The following is a 19,873-nucleotide window of genomic DNA, read 5'->3' as shown; positions in this document are numbered from 1 at the left end:
CGGAGCGGAACGATACCGTTAATTACAGTTTAATTAAATTGGAAACGCTCCACCGACTTGGCGTTGCTTCCGGCGGCGGAAAGAACATGACAGCTGACAGTGACTAGTTCCGAGCAGCCTTCTTCTTTTCCTTCCCTTTTCGAAGCTCCACGTCGAACGTTGCCCGATCACTTCCGCTTCTCTTTTATACAGTTTATAGGTGACGCCAGGCACGGCTCGCCTACGGACGCGCTTTTATGGGCTACAATTGCCTACTTTTGGTACGCTACATTTTTATTACGCAACACCAGCGGCCATTGTGCTGCCACCGGTAACATTGAAATGTGTTCACTGCCTCTGGAAACGCAACGCCGCACGATACGATTCTTTCGTTTCTTCTTCTTTCTTTTGCCGACCCATTGTCAGGCTGAAACGGAGTCTCTATCAGTTAAAGTCTTGAAAATGTCGCAGACTGTCGTTCAACCTTGCTTGAATATTAAATCGATACTTATGATCGCAAAGTGTTACTCGTTTAATGACAGTGATCAAGTTTGTATGAAGAAATGAATTTTTGTTTCATTCAAAGGTAAAAAGAATCTGATTTTAATGAAGCTTAACTCATATTCCCGCCTATTCTTGCATATATTTCCGGTTCCGTTTTGAAGTCTACTAAAGAATTCATGGAGCAATTATGTGATTCACCGTTAAATTATTATCAATCGAAGTTTCTTTCATCGGTAGGAGTGAATCGAGTTTTTGATTCTATACGTTTTAATCCGCGCAATATCGATGAAAAGTGTCACAGATAGATGGAATGGATATATGAAAAGCCATTCAATTTTTACGATTTGCCGATTCGATTGTACGGTGCTATCGTTATTCCCTGTCAGAATCGAACTATTAAATTACCTTTTTTATCACGGCAATAAGACCGGGCTAATATTCTGTTATAAAATTTTCGGAAACCCGCTCCGATAAATACCGTCGCGTATAAAGCGTTCAAATGACATGGAGAACAGGCGGGTCGATATCTGGCGAGAAGTTGGCAACGCATGCGCTTCGATTGCGCTCGGCCCGTGGCAACTTCAGGGCGGTCCACAGTGGCAGTCGGGCAGTTGGGAGGGGAACACCTATTGTGAATGAAAGTCTGTTTTACTGTTTTCCTCAAAGAGAAATTCCTTTCGATGTGAATAACCGAAGAACTATTATTCCTCGAGGAATTGGAAGGACGTTGTGAGTACTTTATTGGTTTAATTAACTTTTTCTCTTCATTTGTGTTCGTCCACCTTGACGTACAGTCTAGTGTCAACCTGTATGTTTCGCCTATTCGTTTCTTGCTCCTATCTCACATTTTCGTATACTGTTTCTCGATTTTTACTCTAAGGGATTTTTTCTGATTTTTGCATTATAATACATTGCTCCACTGCGTCCGTTCTTCCGCTTGATAACATAACCTCACCTTTTACTACACTCATGCACAGATTTCTGTTCACTAACAATTACTGCAACTCCTCCTCTGCTCCATCTGTCTTCCTGCATTAAGTGACCATTGTATCACTATTGAAAATCGATGCAAAATGGATTTTTTTTTTTAATTGCAGTTTGACACATCTTAAAGATGTCGACATCTGCGATATATATTTTAGATGTGAAGGGGAAGGTATTGATCTCACGAAATTATCGTGGGGACATAGAGACTGGTGTCATAGAGAAATTTATGCCACTTGTGATGGAGCGCGAGGAGGAGGGAAATCTCACTCCAATAATCCAAACCTCTGAGTGTACATATGCGTACATAAAGTACAATAATCTGTACATTGTTTCAACTACGAAAAAGAATGCCAATATTTCTCTAGTATTCGTATTTTTGCATAAACTGGTGCAAGTGATGCAAGAGTACTTTAAAGAATTAGAAGAAGAGAGCATAAGAGACAACTTTGTTGTTATATACGAACTTTTAGACGAGCTCATAGATTTTGGCTACCCTCAAACCACAGATAGTAAAATCTTGCAAGAGTATATTACTCAAGAGGGACACAAACTCGAAATACAACCACGTATTCCTATGGCCGTGACTAATGCTGTATCTTGGAGATCAGAGGGCATTAAGTACCGCAAAAATGAGGTGTTCCTCGATGTAATAGAGTCTGTGAACCTTCTAGCGAATGCCAATGGAAATGTGTTGAGCTCTGAAATAGTGGGTGCCATAAAAATGAGAGTTTACTTATCAGGAATGCCAGAGTTAAGACTTGGCCTCAACGATAAAGTCCTGTTTGAATCCACAGGACGTGGAAAATCCAAATCAGTAGAATTAGAAGACGTGAAATTCCACCAATGTGTCAGATTGTCTAGATTCGAAAATGATAGAACAATTTCCTTCATTCCACCTGACGGAGAGTTCGAATTAATGTCCTACAGATTGAACACCCACGTGAAGCCACTTATATGGATTGAGTCTGTGATCGAACGGCATGCTCATAGCAGAGTAGAGTACATGATAAAAGCCAGATCACAATTTAAGAGGCGGTCCACTGCCAACAATGTGGAAATTGTAATTCCAGTACCCAATGACGCAGACTCGCCCAAGTTCAAGACTACTATTGGCAGTGTCAAATACTCTCCTGAACAGAGCGCCATAACATGGTTCATCAAGTCATTCCCTGGGGGCAAAGAGTATCTGATGAGAGCGCACTTTGGCTTACCATCTGTCATTGGCGAGGATGTGGAAGGAAAGCCACCGATTCAGGTGAAATTCGAAATTCCCTATTTCACAACTTCCGGCATCCAGGTGCGTTATCTGAAGATCATCGAGAAGAGTGGGTATCAGGCGTTGCCCTGGGTTCGGTACATCACGCAGAACGGGGATTATCAATTGAGGACGAATTAAGTAAAAGAACGGATGTCGAAGTGGAAACTAGTCGGTTTGCTACGCTTAGTACGCTTCCGAACATTTAAATCTAACTTTGTAGCTACCGATTGTGATCCATAATAAAAAGACCAAGACGTATAAAAACAAAAAAAATGCTGTCGACTAGCGTAGCTCGAATGATTTTATCTTTTTGTCCATGCTCTTAATACTCCTCGGTCAGTGTTACATAAGTCTAATACTATTCTTTTCTTTTTACGTTCTCCGGATATAATCATCGATCGCATGGAAACACGAAGTACTTAATTGCTCGGGTGTGAACACGTTTCCTACGAGGCTAACCAGTTTTCATATAAGTAGTATTTTTTTTCATTTTACACGGAGATTCGCATTGATACATCCACCGACGAATTACTCTTATCCGCATAATACGAAAATGTTGTAAATACTTCTGATCACCGTCGTGTCCCAACGTTTTCATGGAGTTGTTAACGATTCGATCGTTTTTAATAGACGTTCTTTGTACTAATTTAAGCTCTGATAGTATTACGTCAGAATTAATATTGTATATCAGTATGACAATAGATATAATGCTGTTATTATTGTATATCAGTGTATTAGTAACTTAAAATACGAAAGAGATGTATTAAATTTTTAATAGAAACTACAATCGCTCTCTTGATCTTCCCTTAACATTAGAACTACCAGGTGGGTCAAAATGATCAATTCCTAATTTCTTCTTTTAGAATTACTGCAAAGGTACATATACTGCTTTAAGAAATCATTAAAAAAGCTGATTTAGTAATACCTAAACTGAAATATAAATTAATTGAAATCTTAATAACTTCACGCTTATAGTTTTTATAAAGGAAGTTTGAAAGATAGTTTAAGTGCTCAGTAGTTCTAATGTTAAAATCCCTTTTACGCTCCATAAAAGATGTACCTCTTAATTCGTGCTATAATCAAAACAAAAATCGATCTCTCAATACCGTAAAAGAAATAAATTTAAAGCAGCTAAAAGTAAGAACGCGAAGGGGGGCGGGTTTATCGCGAGTTCCGCGAGGATCGCGATACCTCGCGTATTTTCGCACGTGCAAAATCTCGATTCCGAGCGAGACGGTAAATATTCCACGAGGCAACGTTGAATCGCGAAAAGATGGAGACACGGAAAACCCGTTTAGGTCGAAACGCTGCGCGCAGGGGTGGCTTTTTATTCGTTGATACCGCGAGACGGTCACGGTATGCAAATTTCCGGCTCGCACACACCGGCCCGTAATAATTTTATGGAAATTGGTGGTCCTGCAAAGAATTTCGAGCGGCCGAGCGAAACGCGTATCGACCGAAGAACGTGTAAGCGTATCGGAAAAAGGGATGAAAAAGAAGGGGCGGGTGGTCGCGGGGAGGCGCTGGCCGGGAATAGCCTATTCTCATTCATAGTACCAGCAGAGTGGACCGGGATTCTTTATCCGGTGTCCCTTTTTCGACGTGTTTTCCTTTTATTTCGTCTCCGCTGTGACTGCAATACGAAACTAGTTACGCGGCGCGCGGCGGCGCATTACGAATTAGATACGCAGCCCGGAGCTGATAACGGAACCCGGTTAGAAGAAACGGTTATCGCGGTCGGAGATAAACCACTTCGGAATAATTTACCTGGTTTATTGCGCCCGCGGAACCTGTAATTTCGCGATTCCGTTTGTGAACTCGCGTCCGCGGGATCAACTTGTTCTTGTTGCCAGAGTAGAGATTCGTTCACTGCAATTGGCCATTTTTCATTTTTCTTTTTCCCGCTCCGATATTTTTATATCGGTCTTTAAATAAATTTCGAGGAAGGGATACAGGAAGCGGTGGGATCAATTTGAAGTTTTCACCGCGGGGAGACGAAAAACTTTAGACACCATTTTCTCCTGTATACTTTAAGTCGCATTTTTATTCCAAGACTACGTCGCGTCTCTGAACGTATCCAGTCGGGCTGACAGCTGCTATATATTTTCCACGACGAAGTTTTAATATCCTGCGGCGGAGACGGCGAGATGTCTCCCGTGGATTTCGCGACGGGATCTCGGGCGCAACTTTAAATCGGCCTCTTCAGAATTTTTCTTGAATCTCGCGCTACCACCGCGTCGATCGAACGGCCGTGTGTGTCGCAGCGAACTCGTGAAAACCGCCCGAAGGTTTTCTACGAGGTTAACCCTTGCGAATTAGGTTTCCTCGGCGACGGTTACCGCGCCGGAAATTTGCTTTATCCATTAATAAAATACGGTCGAAGGAAAACGGATTTTCGAATTGAGTTGAACGGTCTTGGAATCCTTGGGCGTCACTCTGTGAACCCCGTTTTCCGTGTAGCTTGTTTTTTCTCTTGTAAATCATAAATACACACATTGACTGTTGAGATAGTCAACGGTTCGGAATGATTTCGGGGGAAATGAATTTGGTTTGTCAATAAACACAAACTTACGAATTACCTAATAGAATATCTAATCTTGATATACCAAAGTCTCGATTCATCTAATCATTTAAGTAAATAATCATTTACTTGCAAGTATATAAGCTGACTGTTGAGATAGTCAAGCAGTTCGTCAATATCTTTCCTGTTGAACGCGATAGGCGACTCAATCTCGACGTATGAAAGTTTTGATTTATCTAATCGTTTAGATAAAAAGTCATCTATTTGAAGACATTAGAGGCACTAATATTAATAATATTTCAAAATCATACTATAATATTCCGAAATCCATTCCTTTTTACCTTTATACTTTCTTCGGTAAGAAGGAACACAGCTGATCACATCGGTTTGAATGGATGTCCGTGGTCATCGATTCTCGCTAATTAGTCCGATCAAAGGAAAATGTGGCCGTAGTGGACACAGCTGCAAAGAAGGCATAACGAAAATTCTACGCGTAGCCATCAATGGGTCCGCGCTCCGATAAAGGGCTCGCAACTATAAATTACCCTTCCAGGTAATAAAGAATTTCCTCTCTCTCCCTCATTCGTTTTATATACATATACACCTATATATACTACATATATATAGATTTACACGAACGGTTCCCTTTCCAGCGCGACCCGATAAGCTGAAAATTGCTCTTGGGCGCGGAGAACTTTCAGAGGATACATTGACCTTTATCGATCAGATCTCAGCCCGAAGACTGCGATACACGGTACACACATATACGTACAGACTTATCCTATCCGCGAAAATTTCGGATAAATGCATTACCGTAAATACCGACCGGCGTCGTAGAATTGATAAACAATAAATTCGAAATGGTAAACGGAGGCGAGAAGGAGAAAAAGATAACAGCCGGCTCTCCGCGAATACTTATCATACGACCGTGAAAATTATGTTTGGGGGGAGTGTCCGACATGAAGCCGCGGGGTTGCTTTTGTAAATCATCGGACACGGGATATATCTCCTACGAAAATCGTGGCACGGCTACGTTTCCATTAGACGAATCGAAATTTCGGAGCGGTTCGTGGGAAGATTGCGTTCCTGTTTCGTAATACCTATAAATAAAAATGGGAATGCAAACGCTTCTCGTTGGAGAAAGCGAGTTTCTGTTGAGTAACCTGTTGGAATAAATGTCATTAAAGCATAACGAAGGGAAATAATGTGATAATCTTGGGATTAATCCTTTAATGCTCGCGACACATTGGAACATACTAGATTTATAAACATAGTACGGGATCTTATTAATCCTTTGCAGTCGACTGACAAAAATAAGAATGCCAAATTTCGATATCGAAAGATACAAAAAAGTAATCTAATTATTCGAATAATGAAATATTTACAGACGGTTTTTGGTTTTTTTAGTATTTAATACTTCGACGTATAGTTCAATTTTATCGAAAGAGTTTAGAATTTGAAAAATCGTTTGCAATAGATTAACTTATTTATCGGTATCGATTTTATCTTGATAATCGAACAATTATAAGTTTAATACCTAACTCCTATTTTTCGAACAGGAAATCTACCAGGGAAATTTGTTCGGTAACTAGAACTACTGATAAAAAAATGGACTGTTCTATATCTTTTTATGACAATTATAAGAATAAGTTTATTGAGCTTTCAATTTGCTTATAAATTAGTTTGGGCATGTCTTAATTTACCGAATAACTTGTCAAAAAGGTATTTGTATCTTTTCGATAATTGTAAAAAAGGAAATCCAATTGTATTATTTTGACTCGTTTAATAGTTCTAATGTGAGGGGGCTAATTTAATTTACCGGGCGACAGGTCGAGGGGAAATATGTTGTCAAATGATGTCGCTAATTCCCGACACTACGTGGAATCACCGAAATATGAATCGTAAAACACGGAGAACAACTTCCGGCTCGTCTGTCACGCATATCCACGGAAATACGTTCCCGTCGGAGTTTGCCGTTCGTAATTCAACTCGAGTTTATGTTCCTTGTGTACAAAGTGTTATGCCCGCGAAGTTACACCGTAGAAATACTCCGTTATGAATCTCGAAAGTTGTTCGTGGCTCGGCCGGAAGTGTACACTGTGCATACGGACGCGGATCGGTCGAGACGGCGGCGTACCGCGAATCTCAAACTGTCAAACTTCGATTGCATCGATTTCCTTATTTTCGCGTTATTGTATCACGTCGAGCGAGCGTTGGACGTTACATTCGCCCCTGGGAAATCTTTGAACGGCGACGGAATTTTGTTTGACGTGATTCGTGCACTTTCTTCGATAGATGTGTGTGATATAACTTAGTTATTTCACTTAGTACCTTATAGCATTTGTTTACTCTAGTACATTTAATAATAAAAAATTATTAGTAATTAGTATTATGGATGTATTGATAAATGGTGGAAATGAAGAGAAGCAAAGATTTGTGTTCAAAATTCAAGACTCAAGATTCAAGACTCAAGACTCAAGATCCAAGATTCAAGATTCAAAATTTAAATTTAAAATGTCAGATTTCAAATTTTTAAATTCAAAAACGAATAGATTTTTTTGAATATTTATATTTCCAATATTTGTAAGAATAATCTCTGCTGTTGACATTAATCAAGAGTTCCAAAAATGATAAACATGGACAGCAATATTCGGCGGATCTAAAGTGGTTTTCCAGTACCAAGAATTTCAAAGACTTCGCGCTCAGTTAGTGCGTCCTTTCAAAAGGGAAGTCTACCTGAAAGGAAATTTAAGAAACTGGGACAGCGGAGAGTATCAAAGCATCAGACAGCGAGTAAATTAAGCGATGCACGTGTACACATACATATATACGCACGTATGATTTAGTACGTGCATACATATCACAGGGACGCGTTTTTGAAGGACACCTCGTTTGCGAAAATATGTCGCGCCCGCGATAAATAAATGTATACGTTTAAGCTTCAAATAGCGGTTGCCAGCCGCGGGATGAAAAGGGTTTATGCACGCGTGCTTGGGCGTGTAAAATCGGAGAAAAGGCAGGCTGCTCGCGCTCCTAGATTCTGAATTACGGGAGTTCCTCCCGAAAAAACCGGGGCCTTTGCGGAAGAAATGAGACCGTCTTGAAAGCTCTCGAAAAATACGTCTATTCCTCGCAGCCGTTTTTAAACGCTGCCCAAGATATACGAGTCCCTTAATTTTCTGCCACTCGATTACGAAGAAATACTGAGAATATCCGCTTCGAAGCGTATTTAATCTTGCTTCTGCTCTCTGGTTACGGTTATTACCTGAGGCATATATATTTATATCGTTATGCGGATATACATATATCACTAGCTATTGTTATATAAAATAGATTAGAAGACATTACATAAATATTTATATCGCTCGGTATAGTTATATAAAATCTGCTAGTAGATATTACAATAAGTACTACATTTCCTCATCGACTTTCTATCGATATACATTCCAAAGAGAGAAAATAAACAGAGAATAAACTGAATTATCAGGCAACTACAATTTTAATTAATCAAACGTCTGATCAAATATCATTGAGCACTAGCTTACATGTTACTTATTATATGATTGATAATAGATGTGCTTCCGGTGCTCTTTGAATGATAACCGAAATCAGTACATTACTCACCGGTAGATCTAACATTTTGATAGTGCTGTTCACCGCAAGAGTCTGTGGCTTACGAAGAAAAACGAACCGACTCAAGTAGGATCGATCTTTTAAGAGGATAGCGGGAGGAGGACCGGTGCCACGGCGAATGTAATTTGCAATCAGATGTCGAAGTCAAGGGGCGAAAACAAGGAGAAGCCCGATTGGCTCGGAGCCAGTGACGGATCTCGCGGTCTTCCCGAAGGGGTGGCGTTTTGTCACTCTTGTCACCCTCGAGACCAGCCCCTCGGCCCAGCGGAAGCTTAACACCCACCGACGGCTACCTTTCTTTTCTCCCTCGCAAAATAAATCAACGGTATCTGCCAGCCTTTTCTTCATTTTTTCGCGAACGCCTGCGGTAAGTGACGCCTTATCCAGATATCCTGCAATTTTCTTCTTATTTATGACACGCAGTGTGCGTGTTACGTTTACTGGTGTAACCAGCAGGTATTATTTATTAGTAATGAATTATTTTACACACTGTTGCGGAAGTTTGCTAATATTTCAACAATATGACGTTTTGTTGGAAGCGTTTAATGGAGAATGATTATTGCGTGCAGTTGCAATGATTATTAATGTCGACTGTCTTGTTCATAATTAAGCCTCAAGTACTACGATTTAACCCATTGCACTCGAAAGTTTTTCACTTGAAATATTTAATACTTTCTAGTTAGATGTAGACAAAATTCTTTAAAATAAATTTATCAAGAAATCACACATAAATTACGGAACAAAGCTATTTCCTTTCAATATTTCACGTATTGATGCAGTATACGAAGGTTAATGGTAAATACCAAAATTTATAATTTTCCTGTATCAAATCATCTGGCGATTAGGAGTCGCCTCTTGAGTGCAAAGGATTAACAGTAGAATTATCGAGAAATTAAACAGATTCATTTTCAATTTTCCTATATACATTACAGGAATTCATTCTTTTTGGATTCGACGCGATTTATGTTATCGAGTTTACACAAAGAAACTCATTTCACAATTTTTCAATGAAAACACTTCTATGACTTCAGAAATTGTAAAATTAGAAGTTTTATATAGATCATTTCGATTTGTCCGGTAGTTCTACGGTTAAATCTAGTTTTGCCCTAAGATCTAAGTGAATATCCTCGTTCTTCGGATCGTCTGGAACGTAATCGCGTCACCTTCATCTAGATGCTCGATAGGCAAAGAATAAAAAGATCTCCGAGCACTCTGCTCTCGTCTCGTCCACAGAGGAGATTGTTTCCCTCCGAACTTTATATTGCGTCCACGCGATCGACGCGTAGAACGTTTTTCGCAGCCGAGGCAAAACCTTTTTGCGCGCATCGGTGATCGAGTAGATTACTTGTTATTCCGTCGAAGATCGATCCCCGTATCTGAACCGTTTCTTGTTTCGTTATCCGTTCAACTTTTTTCCCTGCCCCTTCCCGGCGTGCCGTTAATTACTTTTGCGGTGCTTGCGAACGGTTTTTTTCTTCCTCGCGCGACCGGAAGGACATATTGACGTGATTAATTACAAAATTAAATTAGCTGGCCCGTCGATTCCTCGGAGACCCGTCGTTGCAACGGGAAAATGGAATTTAACGTTAGGAAAATGAACGCAGGTGCTTTTTAAACATAAATTAGGTAAATATTCCATTGATAATCGAAAAGTTTCTCTATAAATAAATAGTGAGTGATTGTTTTTGTTTCGATATTTGGCGCACAATTGTTTGGTATTGGTCGTATGCAACAATGGCGAATGTACTCTCGATCCATCATTACTTACACAATGCAAAATTTTGATTTGTCGAGTAAAACAGAATTTCTATATACAATTATTTTTATCGATTCGATTAGCAGTGTCAGTAGATTTTGAACTATCAGTCCTAGTAAAAGATCTTCCAATTCTATAAATATATTTACAAAGATTCGACTTATAGCACAGATATTATATTTACAGAACTGTAAGAATCTCGGGAAACGAATGAATTTTCAGATTAAGTAATTCAAAAAATTATTTTCACAACATTTTTGCAAGGTACATCGTAGACAGTAAAGCATTCGTTATCGGAAGGGTTAATTAGAATGATTATGTATTTCCATTAGTATGCGAGGAATCGCGAGAAGAAGAAAGTGTATTCTAATAAGCCGTGGTAATCGCGTGTCACGCGGAGCGCGGAGAAAAGGCTGGCAGCATTAAGGAAAACGTTATGGTAACGTCGCCGAAGCTTTGTCGCGCGGAGACTCCTCTCCCTTTGTTGGACTCAACTACTGTGGAACGATGTGTGTAAATATTCCCCGTCGTTTCCTTCGCTAATGAGAACGTTACACAGCACGGAAAGCCCGTGGAGGGTATCAGAAATGCTTTCAAAAGAGGGCTGTGCAAGCTGCGCGCGGTAAATGCGGGTTTCTTCGAACGCGAAGCATCCTGCGCTGTAATATCACGTCATTGGTGTACGGAAACATCGGCGTTTCTCGATTTCGGGTCCACCTTCCATTTCAGTGAACCGATTCAAATTATTTTTCCATGCGAGTCTACTCCGTTCCCTCGTTGATAACCCGTGACCCTATTTTCACGCGAGACCACCGATAATCTTGCGGTAAACCAAGATTAGAACTATCGCAGAGTTGAATTGAGTTTTCCTAATTTCTTTATAGAAATTGAAAGAGTGTATTTAATGTGATTTCGATTGACCTATATTTTAGTTCTCGTGTTACTAACGATAAGTTCACTAATTATTCCTCTGAGAGAAGCATCTGTATCCTTTCAATAATTGGAGGAGAAATCAGAAATAGATTATTTTGATCTATTTCGTTAATACAGTGTTAATGGAAGGGTTATTTTATATATTTGAATTTTCTACTGTAATCTGCGTAACTGTAACCATTGAAAGATCATTTGCGATAGTAAGAGAAACCTTCTCGAACGAATTGTTAACAGGACACGCCCAAACGTTGCATAAATCGCGCCGTGCGTTCATTCCCTAGTAACACGGAAGCAGAACGAAGAATTAGACGCGAGAGTCAATTAAGGGCACCGTGGGCATAGCTCAAAGTCAATTTAAATTTGAATTTCAAATCCATCGAAACATACGAGAAGCAAAATGGCGGCGGTCCGGCGATTCGTTCACAGACGAAACGCGGCGGCCGCGTTTAAGACTCTGAGATGCAAATTTCGTGGATATCTTTGTTAAAACATTATCCTCTGTCGAACTGACGATCCTGTAATTATCTCCAGGTCGGCTTAACTTCGTCGCTGTTAGGATAATTGTTCATTGAAATCGAATTTTTCGAGCCCGCGAGTCGAAGCGTGTTCGTGTTCGCCGTGGACATCGGTAAATGCAAATTTGAAGTTTGACGACATGGGCATTGCCGTTTGATGTTAATATTACAACTACCGATCGTTTAACGTGATTAATATTTAATCATTATTAAATTTGTGACAATATATTTTTAGTGAAATTATTTATTTTCAAAATCACTTCGGATATTTAACCCTTTTGAGATCGATTATCGTCAATTAGTCATTTGTCATTTATATTTAGAATACACAGTTATGAATAAATAATTGAATTGTTCAAATAACAAGATATCAGTGTGTAGTTTCCTTTTCCTCTGGCATTTAAGACTTCGTCTGCAATTTAACTTCTTCTGTCAAAGGGTTTGAAAAGTCAAAAAAATCTTCGTCCGCAAAGGGTTGACACTTTTCAAATAGCAGTAATTGCGAAATAAGGAAACTCAAAATCGTCATTTTAAGAGGTGCAGTGGTTCTGGTATTGAGCTCGCTGGGTTAATGCATTCGAGTATCGCGGATCCGCGCGCATGCAGATGCGCGTCGAAGAGGCCGACGCTCGGGATCGTGGTTACGTCAATCCCTTGATTGTCGCCGCGCCGACGCCCGCTCGCCGGATAAATACGTCTCGGGACTGCGTGGTGTCCCGCGAATTATGCGCCATTGATAATCGCACTCGACGCAGAACGGACAGCGAGCTTTGAAAGCTTTTTCGCGATTCTTTCGAATCGACTGAATGGAAATCCACCGTGCTCAAAAGACGAAGTTCTTAAGAAATGGAATTTTGTCGATGGAGATTCAAAGTTTTTATTAATTTGAAAGCGAACTTGAGAGTTTGAGAATCGGAGAGTCCGAGGGTTTGAGAAATTGAGAAGTTGAGTAGTTGAGAATTTGAGAATTTGAGAATTTGAGAATTTAAGAATTTAAGAGTTTGATCGTGAAGTTTATCCCTTTCTGAGATAGTCGAATCATTGTTTATTTTCAGATTCATACGTTTAACCGGAGACGATTGAATTAATGAAATGCGTATTGTTAAAACTGACATGCTATTCTTTATTCGTTGAATGAGGCTTTTTACTAGATTTCAGTTTCTCCCTTAGGTACTGGAGAAATAGAGAATTACCTTTACGCAGCATACATTGTAAATTGTGGTATTATCTCGAAATAGTTCATTTCTTCATCGACGCGATATTACACGACAAAGAATTAATATCCGCAGTGTATCGTTCCAAAATTCATCTCGAATAAAGTGATCAGTTACTCGGTAGGAAATATCGTTCACATAGAATATTACAGCGGAGAAGGGGTTTAATATGAAGCGTGCACGACATTTATTATAAAATAGTTCTCCCTGATGTCGCGTCGATACTTTGCCCGAGCTCCAAATACTTGGTTGCCATTTCGCAGTTCGCCCGGCGACGAAAATTTAATTAGACTTTCAATATCCGTGCCGTTGGAACGCGTCCATAAATACTAATATTATGCTTGAAAGTTAAAGCTGTCCCGGCAAATTAGATCCCGGAGGTCAGGCGATGGAATATTCGATGGAGAGCGACGGGATAACGAAACATTTTTAGACACGGCATCCTACTCCCGATTCTCTAATAAAGGTGGGCAATGTTGCAGGGATTCATTTATTTCCATTACCGTCACGGTCGATTAGTGGAAATTCCATCGTGGCCCAGGGTTAGTTATTACAGGAACGCTGTCAGATAATCGAACTTCAGATAAATGCTGCCACGATCCGCTATGTACGTCCACCCCCCAAACCACTCCTCTTCCCACCGCGACCTTGTATATTTGCGTGCGTGTAAACGACGACAAATTACCTACGCCCGAATAATGTGTCGGTCCACGTTAAACATGGGAATTGCGGTTGGGATCTAGTTTGCACTAAATTTGGTAATAACCATCGCAACTCTAGCGACACTTCTATTTGACGACTGGCTTGTTTCTAGTTCTTCCGTGAAAAGAAATTACACGCGTTTTTACTTATCTGTATTAATCTATTTTATAAAAATAATTATCCGAAGCGATAGATTCTATTTTGAAAGATATTTTATTAAACCTTTGTTCCACAATTTTTTTCCGAAACTACGATCGACTGAACTTTATGGTTAATCATTTATTAGAAAACAGAATTCTATATTGACTCCACGTCAAATAAGAACAATACTCGTTGAAACGTTTGAACGACTTTACAACAGAATTTTCTCGCGGTCCCAATACCAACATCAAACACTCAATTCACTGGAACATTTCGGTCACTGAAACCTAAAGAAAGTATTTCACTGATCTTCAAAAGCATTGTTACAGATTCGATCAATCCGAGTACAATCGGAAGATTAGTAACACGAACGTGGGAACAATCGAGTTCTATCTCGTCGGCAAACGACGGATTAGAAGGAGTCGCGGCCGTGATTGACGTACGGTAACAGGTTTCTGCGGCGTTCGGCCGAGTTCCGGGTTGAAAACGTGTGGCCCAGCCCTATCCTGGGCAAGAACGCATTATCAGAGGCACTCGGAAGCAGCCGGTAATTAAATAGAGTGACGTAGCTGGGGACTTTGCGCAGAGGTTGTACCTCAGAGCCGGCAGAAGGCGGGCGGAGAGGGTCGGCGGTGTGAGGGTCGACGAACCGCGTTGCTTTCGTTGCACTTGAATGCATTAGCTCGGCTTAAAGTTGAGACGACGCCGACGTCTCTTTGCATTTGCATTTACTGGCGGTGCCCACACGCATTTGCATTTACTTACGAATCATTGCCCCGACCTAACCGGCCCGGGAATCTTGCAGCTTTTGACAAAGGCGAGAAACCTTGCGCAACACCGCGCCACGGAAAAAGAACGAAACCGACCCGGCCCGGTCCGACGAGACGCTTTCGTGAATTATACCGTGCACCGCCGCGAAAACACGGAGCCACGCGCGAAAAAGGAAACAATAGGATTTCTCATTACTCTACAATCTTCTCTCGTTTCCTTCCCAGAATTAAATATCGGACAAAGGTTTCGCGCGCGAGGAAAAACGTGTTTCCGCCGGATTCCGCGAGATCCCCGAAATGAAATTCGCTTCTTTCTCGCGTCCGTGTTCAAAGAACTCGTCGCGATTCGCCGTGTTACGTCATGAGCGTGTATAATGCGACGTCGACGGAGCGACGAAGTTTTCGTGAGATCGAAGTGGAATCGGAGTTTACTTTGAAAATGGCGTTCGGAGGTTTGGTACGGAGGATTTGGTTCGGGAAAGTCTTCTAGCTTTTGGGAGATTTCAGTTTTTGATCAATAACTGTGGAATCTTTGATGGAATGTTCATTTTTTCCTTAGTTCGACCATTCGGATATTGTCGTGGAGAATGATTGAATATTTGCGCGAACGTTTAAATGATGACATTAAAACTAGCTCTCAGAGTGATGAATGCTTCCCATCTTCAATTCGGAATCTAATCGAATTCCTTTTTTAAGAACTCTGTAGAACGCGAAAAAGAAACTTTCATATTTCATAAGTTTTAGATCCGTAACAGTGAAATGTTCAATGGAATCTTAGTTTTTCCTTCATTTTCATGTTCACTTGGATGTTGTCGCGGTAGAAGATTTAATATTTCCAAGAACTTTTAAATAGAAACATGGAAACTAACTCTCGAGGCGACAAATACCCTCCATCCGCGGATATTGAATCCGTTTTCAAGGACAAAAGAATACGCGACGAAAGGAACTTAAGAAAAAAAGGGGAAGAAACGCCACGGGAGGAGAGCTGTCAGTTCCACCCTTTCTTCCGGTGTCCGTGACAGATATTTTAAAATCGAGCGACAGATATTGGCGACGTGACACCGAGCGAGTAGCCTCCTCGGGCTGAGAGAAACTTTATTAATGTCGTGCTGCGTTCGAAGTTGCCTTGAAAGCGTTCGTGAGCACGCAGTACTGGATATTAAAAAAGCATCATCCACGTTGAAATTATTGAAAAACGGCGAGCAAAAGGAGCACGGAGGATAAACGGTCCTCTCGATCGAGAGACTGGGAATTACGCTGTCCCTCGATTAAAAATAAATTTCATTCTCGGACCGTGGACATCCAATATTTGCAATATTGAAAATTACCAAGAAAGATTGCTCAGCCCGTGACAATTTTTCTATTACAGCCGAGTTCGCCGTTACATGCAGTGAAAAAATTACTTTACCCCGGTAATAAACGTGTCCCGCTGACCCCTTCCAGCGCTCCGCGTCGCGTCGACCTTTAATGAACATTTTCGCGCTAAGGGCGAACTGCATTTTTCCATACCCCCAACGTTTTAATGGAACTTCGACGAAAGGGATTTGCGAATGTACTCCACTTCCGTTGCTCTTTACACGAACTTTAACCCCCTGCCATATAATGAAACGAGACTTCCGGTAAGGTACTGTGGCATAATTCAATATAAATCAATTGCACTTAGGTTGAATGAAATAAATTTGAAAATAAATTGTGAATTCACGATGAATAGAAATTTCTTTGTATTTTCGCAGATTATTGATCATTTAAAGACCTCAGTGCAGAGTATTGATTCTGATACTATTCCTAACGTGTCTATTTCCTTCGGTAGAATTTAATTATCATTTTCCTTTATTATCTAGAATTAAAGATGTAAAAGGTATCAAATGATCTAACTTATCAGAATGTACCAGAGGAAGAAGGATTCGTAGGTACTGGAGGAAGCCAAGATTTCGGCTGAAAGGTTAATACTAAAATAGTAGAAGGTCAACAGTTAGTCGTAAAACAAACCTGACGAACATTGCCGAGAAGAAAATAATACGATAAAGGACGAATTTGTAATTGGAAATTCAGGTCGAGCACGTCGATGCGCGACGAGAATGAACTTTCCGTGAGATATTTATTGCCCGGTGTTTCGAGAAGGTTTCGCGACCGCAAGCCGATTCTAGTGGACGTCTTAATAATGCAATCTCTTCCTCCGCGCGGAAATTACCTCGGACCGTGGGATCGTCTTCGCCGAAAGCGCACGAATTTAATGAAAGAAAAACACGGTTAGCGAGCCGTGGAAATAGCCCCGTCGAAATGGCGATCGCGTCTTTGTCCGTAGCTGGGAATTAAATTCGCCTTGTTTCTTGGAGGATCGATCCTAAGCTAACAGTATTCTCGGTTCGACGCGGATTTCAGGGAACAATAAACGTTGGAAGCAATTTGGAATCATTTACCGTGTTGGTGGTTTGCGTTTCATTGGTCTAACTTATTTCGAAATGATTGCATTCGATGATTGTGACACTGGAAACTTGGCGGAAGTTTCTACTCTTGATGAAGCATTTAGGAAAACTAGGAAATTTATATTCTTAAATACAAAGATGTATTGTGTGTTCGTTTATCGGTTTATTTTCTTAACGACTTTTACTCGGAAACAATGTTTGATTAACTAAATATGCGAGCAACTTCCGCAAATTTCTTTACAAAGGTACACAGTCCGTTAATAACGTAATCCAAGTCAGAGATTCACGGATGCTTCAAACTTCATTCAGTTCCGATTGTTTTCGACAAACTGGTTTCACCGTCCGAAAACCAGGGAACGTTTCGAATGTTACCCCGTTGTTGTCGGTAATGAGAACCGAATTAAGATTCGAGCTGCGTGGGTTAAAGTTTAAAACAAGATTTTCGCCAGGGGGTCATCTGCCTCAATTTGTAACTTCCCGGTACCTTGTTTGTCGTCGTTGGCTTTCTCTAATCAAGATCACCAGCGAAGAAGATAGTTGTATGTATACATAATTAGGAACAAAAACAGAAAAAGTAGAAGAAAGACAGTATCGATATGTTCGAAAACAAGTGACGAAACATTTAATATTCGTTAAATAATCTGTAATACCGTATCAACGTAAAATCTATAATTAACAACTTATATTACTTATCACTAGACATCGAATTATTACAAAACTTCAAATTCTCAAGAATAAAATCGGTAAAATAGACTTTTTCTCGTATCATGTGCATTCTCTGCAACATTGTACTTTCAAATTTCCCATGAAACTCCTATGAACACACAAAAATTCGCGATCTACTTATTACAATATCCTACGAAACCCGATTAAATCAGTTTGATTATAATGGAAATGGTCATTTAATCAAGTCTAAGATCCCGGTACGGTGGAAGATGCATTTAATTACACAGTTACGTGTGCACTATCAATGAGCAAATACAGTTCCCGCCCTTATTCCAAGAGATCGAGATACGGGAAGACAAAGTTATTTGAAAGGAAAACGCAGTTTCGCGTGTCTAAACGTTAATCCCCTTTAAAACGCGAACGAAATCCCGCGTTAACGAAGAGCGCCGCGTTGCTCCTCCATTTTTCTTGATAATTAAATTTGTTTCGAGTTTCGGAACAGCTCTTTTCCCGCCGTGCGAATGGACTCGCGCTTTCAACGAAAACGCAGATCTTACTCGGTCGTGCGCTCGCGTTTCGAGGATTCCGGGGCTCCGGCGAAATTAAAGTATTTTTCATTTGAAATTAATAACCTCGGTTGCGATGTAATCCTGTCGAGGAAATTTCTGACGAACCTGTTTAACGATCAAAGGAAGACATAATATTCATTTCTTTAATTAGAAATTTCATGTTGGCTCTTCCTCTCTCTGCGAGCAGATTATGAATCGCAAAAGTATTAATTTAAGGTACAAATCGTATTACGCGGTCTCTTGTTAAAGGACGCGCGGAGACATTAATTAGCTCTTGGCCGGCGAACTCCATTTGGACGTACGCGAACTGTTTGTGCAGTTCCAGTTCGTTGCGATTTGCTGTAATTATTACGAATGCAAAGTTAAAATCTGACGGACACGATGTTTGCAACGCGCGGTTATTTAAGAAATTTCGTTTGTACTTTGTGAACTAGTAATGAACAACGGGTTCATGAAAATCTGTTTTCGTAATGTCTAACGAACGAAGGAGGACCACTGTAGAGGAAATAATTCAAAAATCTTACAGTGGAGTGTGAAATTGAGAATTTTACGTTTGATTGTGAGTCGATTGGACACGCATCGGGTGGAAGTTTTCAATTAAAAAAGCCCCCGTCGCGTTTCGAGCTATCGTTTATTCGAGACACGATGGAAACCTGTGTCGATTCCTGTTAGAAAAATTCTTTCAAACGAGAAACAAAATGTCACGAGATCAGTGGGAAAATTTCTCGAAGGATCGACTATCGAGTTGTCCGTTTTTCTCCGATAGCAGTGGATTGGCGGAGGGGACAAAGGTCAAGGATTTTATCTTTGACGCCGGGTAGAACGAGGTAAATCTCATTAAAATCGCAGTACGAGTTTCGTTTCTCTCGCCCGGCCGGAGAAGAAAGGACGAGGAACTCGAAGGTATCGTTAATTAACTCTGCCCATCGCGGGAACGGAAAAAGTTCGTGCTCTCGCAATCTCGAGCACAGTGACTGGGATCCGTTTTCAATGTTTCTGGGGGGGGGGGGGGGGATTTAACGGTCGGCGATGCGGGGATCGCGAGTTTGACAACGAATTCAAGCTTCGAGCGCGGGAATTTCATTCTTCATCATCGTTTCAGCTATCGGTTTGCTTCAGCTTTTGAGAAACCGAGCGGCGAAAGTTGTTCCTTTCAGTTGAAGCTAATCGTTTTATCGCGAAAAGGATTTATACGCAGCGGCGCGTTAATAAAAACAAATATTTGATCAGATATTGTATTGTATTAATGTATTATTGTGTTAATAATATTATTGTATTTATGATTGTGCTATTATTTGA

General features: G+C 40.5%; 2 protein-coding genes across 7 annotated transcripts in view; one reads left to right on the top strand and one right to left on the bottom strand.

The window, feature by feature from the left end:
• Positions 1-19,873, bottom strand: part of NLG-5 (neuroligin 5) — a 250,622-nt gene that overhangs the window by 42,264 nt on the left and 188,485 nt on the right. Inside the window, exon 1 of one of the 6 annotated variants that reach the window (XM_031987770.2) lies at positions 889-916. The exons of the other annotated variants lie outside the window; for them this stretch is intronic. The gene's annotated coding sequence lies outside the window, so the exon portion shown is untranslated. Of the gene's footprint in view, positions 1-888; positions 917-19,873 lie in introns of those variants that run through there. 6 annotated transcript variants of the gene reach the window in all.
• On the top strand, positions 1,059-3,509 carry AP-1mu (adaptor protein complex 1, mu subunit). Its single transcript, XM_031987785.2, has 2 exons — positions 1,059-1,212; positions 1,581-3,509. Exon 2 carries the CDS (start codon positions 1,598-1,600, stop codon positions 2,864-2,866), a length of 1,269 nt encoding a protein of 422 aa, XP_031843645.1. The 5' UTR covers positions 1,059-1,212; positions 1,581-1,597; the 3' UTR covers positions 2,867-3,509.

The sequence above is a fragment of the Nomia melanderi genome, chromosome 3 (assembly GCF_051020985.1).
Source record: "Nomia melanderi isolate GNS246 chromosome 3, iyNomMela1, whole genome shotgun sequence".
In the NCBI taxonomy this organism is placed as follows: Eukaryota; Metazoa; Arthropoda; class Insecta; order Hymenoptera; family Halictidae; genus Nomia; species Nomia melanderi.
The sequence above is the reverse complement of the archived record's forward strand: the minus strand, read 5'-3'. Positions and strand labels throughout refer to the sequence as shown.